Source organism: Cotesia typhae, unplaced genomic scaffold (assembly GCF_013202065.1).
Source record: "Cotesia typhae breed Kobodo isofemale line unplaced genomic scaffold, CoteBio_Ctyphae contig_22, whole genome shotgun sequence".
Classification (NCBI taxonomy): Eukaryota; Metazoa; Arthropoda; class Insecta; order Hymenoptera; family Braconidae; genus Cotesia; species Cotesia typhae.
In genome coordinates this window covers 5341082-5344629 of record NW_027423728.1, presented here as the reverse complement: position 1 = coordinate 5344629, position 3548 = coordinate 5341082, and the positions used below count along the sequence as shown (strand labels likewise).

General features: G+C 25.3%; 1 protein-coding gene across 1 annotated transcript; it reads right to left on the bottom strand.

The window, feature by feature from the left end:
- Positions 1-244: 244 nt before the first annotated feature.
- LOC141524178 (uncharacterized) lies at positions 245-2650 on the bottom strand. The gene is made up of 4 exons (XM_074237871.1): positions 2466-2650; positions 1772-1932; positions 665-943; positions 245-527 (listed from the first exon to the last, which is right to left on the bottom strand). The coding sequence occupies exons 1-4, from the start codon at positions 2510-2512 to the stop codon at positions 511-513; spliced, it is 504 nt and encodes a 167-aa protein (XP_074093972.1). The 5' UTR covers positions 2513-2650; the 3' UTR covers positions 245-510.
- Between the last annotated feature and the right edge of the window lie 898 nt (positions 2651-3548).

The following is a 3548-nucleotide window of genomic DNA, read 5'->3' as shown; positions in this document are numbered from 1 at the left end:
AAATTTTGTGAACAAATCGAAAAGGGTCAATTTCAACTATTTTTCGATTTGACATGGAATAACGCATATAAAATTTCGTATCAACAATCCCTTTAGCTTTTGACAATAATTTTCGACAATTTTATGAACTTTTCTGTAATCATAAAATTTGACAAACGTTTGTAAAATTTTATGCGATCTCCATAGAAAAATTTAATGAAAAAATTATTTAATTATCGAAGTAATTTTTTTTATTTGTATGAATAAAAATATCTAACATTTAGACAAACATAATACATTTTTAATAATACATTTTTGATATGAATATTTAGTAAAAATAGATACATATTTTCCTATAAATTTTTTTCACAAAAAATTTGATCATGCTAAATATTTTTAATTGCCAATAATATAACTTCTAAAAATCACTAAAAAAACCAAAATATATTCTTCAATTTTTTTTATTCTGCATACTGATATTTATTGATTCCAATAATATTTTTATATTTAACCCAACAGTAAGTTAAAATTTCAGGCTTTCTCTGCAACTAAAACAAAAAACAAATTAATTAATTACTTAGCAACATATACAGCCTATTTTTTCCTTCAGTACCATGATCCACAATTTAAAATAAAATCCTCAATTTCTTAATTTGAATTTGTAATTAAATTAATTAATAATTACCATTTGGCTCGATTGTGTCCGAGACCAGAACTGGCTTGGCATTAGGCTTGGTCAAGTCAAGGGTATAATGATATTTTTCCATACTTCTGAGCTTCGGGTTGTAAATAGTCTCGGTGCGATGCAAAATGTTTCCATCAACTCGATCCTCGATATCTCGAAAATATGGTTCGCCATCGGGGGTCGTGCCTGAAAGAACCGTGTGTGAAGACCTACTACCGCCATTAACGATTATTGTTTGTCCGCTGCTGGGCAATGGGATCGGGCGTTGTCGAATTTCGGCTGAAAGTTCAAATAAATTTTAAGCACATCTTAAATTAAATCCTCTGAAGAGTATTTAAGTAATAAATAATTAATTTAAGAGTGAGTCATGTCAGAAGAAGTAATAACTGTTTATGCAGTTGAAGGTTATATGCAATACAGTACGGATTGAGAAACAAATTAAAATTAAATAGAAGTTAAGAGAATTACACTATCATTATAATTGTTATGTGTGTAGTTAAGGTGAAAGGAGAGCAAAGTGATTAATGTAATTTAATAATAAGTAATAAAATACAAGTGTTTAATAATTATTTCTTATCTGTTATTTTATGCACAGTTGCTCTTCTTGTTACTTTTATTAGAACTCGTTGTTTTGTTAGAAAATAATAAATACCCGTGAATTTATTCTTCGTTGGGATAAACAATGAGCTTCATTGTTATTAGAACATATTGGTTAAAGCAAGAAAATCCACAGAAATTAAAACCTATTCCAATGAAACAATTCCTATTGATTTGTTAAAAATAAATGAATGAATTTTGCATACAATTTTTCTTTTTCAATAGCTAATTTTTTGCCGCTTTTTATTTATACTTTACGTATTGATAAATAAATCAGGTCATTTTTGTGAACTTTCAAAACTTCGATTCAATTTTTTTAATTTTACAAATCTTAAAAAATTTAGAGCTTAACAATTTTTTTTTTTTTGATTTAGAACATGGAAAAGTCACAAAAAATTTTTATCATAAATATAACGATAGCTTTTGAAGCTTTTAATGAATAATTTGTAAATCCACTATGAAGAAGAATATGATAAAAAAATTTTTTTTGATACTATCAATGTTACTCACTTAATAATTGATCGACTTTGGACAGTTCATTCCGGACATTGTCATTTATTTTTTGCTGGACATCACGGACATGGTTTTGGATATCTGTTTGCAGCTGGTGGTTTATGTTTGAAAATATGTCGTTCAGAAAATTTGTATTTATTATTTGGCATTGTGTTACTCTAAAAATTAATATATTGTAACATTAATCATAATTTTGATCCACCATTTAATTTTTTTTTTAATCCAAAATTTAATTTATGAAATTTGATAGCTTACAATTGTGGCTAAAATTATTTCTTGAAAAATGATAAATGTAATGCATCGATAGAGAAAAAAAGCGTGAATTTATGAAGTAATTATGAAATTTATGAAGAAAGAAGATAAAAAATTATAATTATATATAAATAAAATAATTATTAAATTCTTTTGATAAATCAATTAAAATTTTCAATTAAATAAAAAATGTATTTTTCATCGATAAAATATTTTTTAAAACTTAAAAACATATTCGATCAATTAGAAGCCCAAGACATTTATAAAATGAAAAATTTAAATATCAATTAGCGTGCTCGATTGAACTCGATAAGATTCGACCAATAAAAAAATGTTTTATCACCTGTTGTTTAAATTTATACGTTACCAACTTTTAAAATTTACTTGGAGAGATATGATACTTTGTACAATAATAAATTATTAAAAATTGCGTACTTACGCAATTAACAAACAGACGACAATTAAAATCTTCATGACACAGCGCATATATTGACGCACAAGAATCGATTATTAAAATGAAACTAAACTTCGAGTAGATCGATAAACAATATAGAAAGATAAAAAATCAATAAAGTGAAGGTACTGCAACTTGGTGTTGTATATTGTAGCGATTTAACAACAGCGATTCTGAGTGACTGATTCAGTATGATCATTCACACAGTCGACAACATGTATTATATTATCGGTTTGGTCTGCAATCGCCTTCTAACAATACTTATGCATATATGTATGGATTAACATTCTATTTATTGCGTTTATTTTCTTCATACACTCAATCATCCACATCTAAATAAACGTGTCAAATAATTGAATTTTCATTAGATATTTATAAGCAAATTTAAATTATTTTTGATATTTTCAATATTTCATAAATAAATTTCGAATTATTCTAAAATTAGCTGTTTATTTGAAAAAATATACATATAAATAAAAGAGACGAAGTCAAGATCAGTCGGATACTTTCATACTTAGTATGGATTCGTAAAATATTGGATTAACTTTTATATAGAAATTTTTAGAATTTCTTTAACAAATAAATTATTACAGAGAAAATTTATCAAAAAATCCTTCTTGTAGAAAAGTTATATTGATTTTTCAAATCTCTGAATACGGATTTTGTAATTTTTAAACTAATAACAACTTTTTTTCTTTTTATTCAATACGAAGAATGAAGAATTCATTCTACGAAGTTTTTTATTATTAATAATATAAATAAAATTTTTTTCGAAGTTAATTTTCTTCGCAGGGATTAAATCAATCGAAAAAAAATTAACCCCTTCAGAAATTTCTTACAATGTATTTGTACAATAAATTTTTACAAATATCCCTTCGTTTTCATTATATTTGTTATATTTCAGTATATAAATTTTATAGGAGTAATTTTATTTCAAATTGTTAAAAGAATATCGACATTGACAAGTTAAGAGCAATGAGTACGTCTTAGATTTTATTCAGTGTTACTGCCACAATTACTCACCACTAATTATTTTTAAGCCCATCGCTTAAAAAGCGAATAAAATTT

Coding starts and splice junctions, on each gene's coding strand:
- LOC141524178 (XM_074237871.1), bottom strand. CDS start 2,512: ATGCGCTGTGTCATGAAGATTTTAATTGTCGTCTGTTTGTTAATTGC. Junction 1,933..2,465: donor GTCGTCTGTTTGTTAATTGC/GTAAGTACGCAA, acceptor ATTAATTTTTAG/AGTAACACAATGCCAAATAA. Junction 944..1,771: donor CAAAGTCGATCAATTATTAA/GTGAGTAACATT, acceptor TTGAACTTTCAG/CCGAAATTCGACAACGCCCG.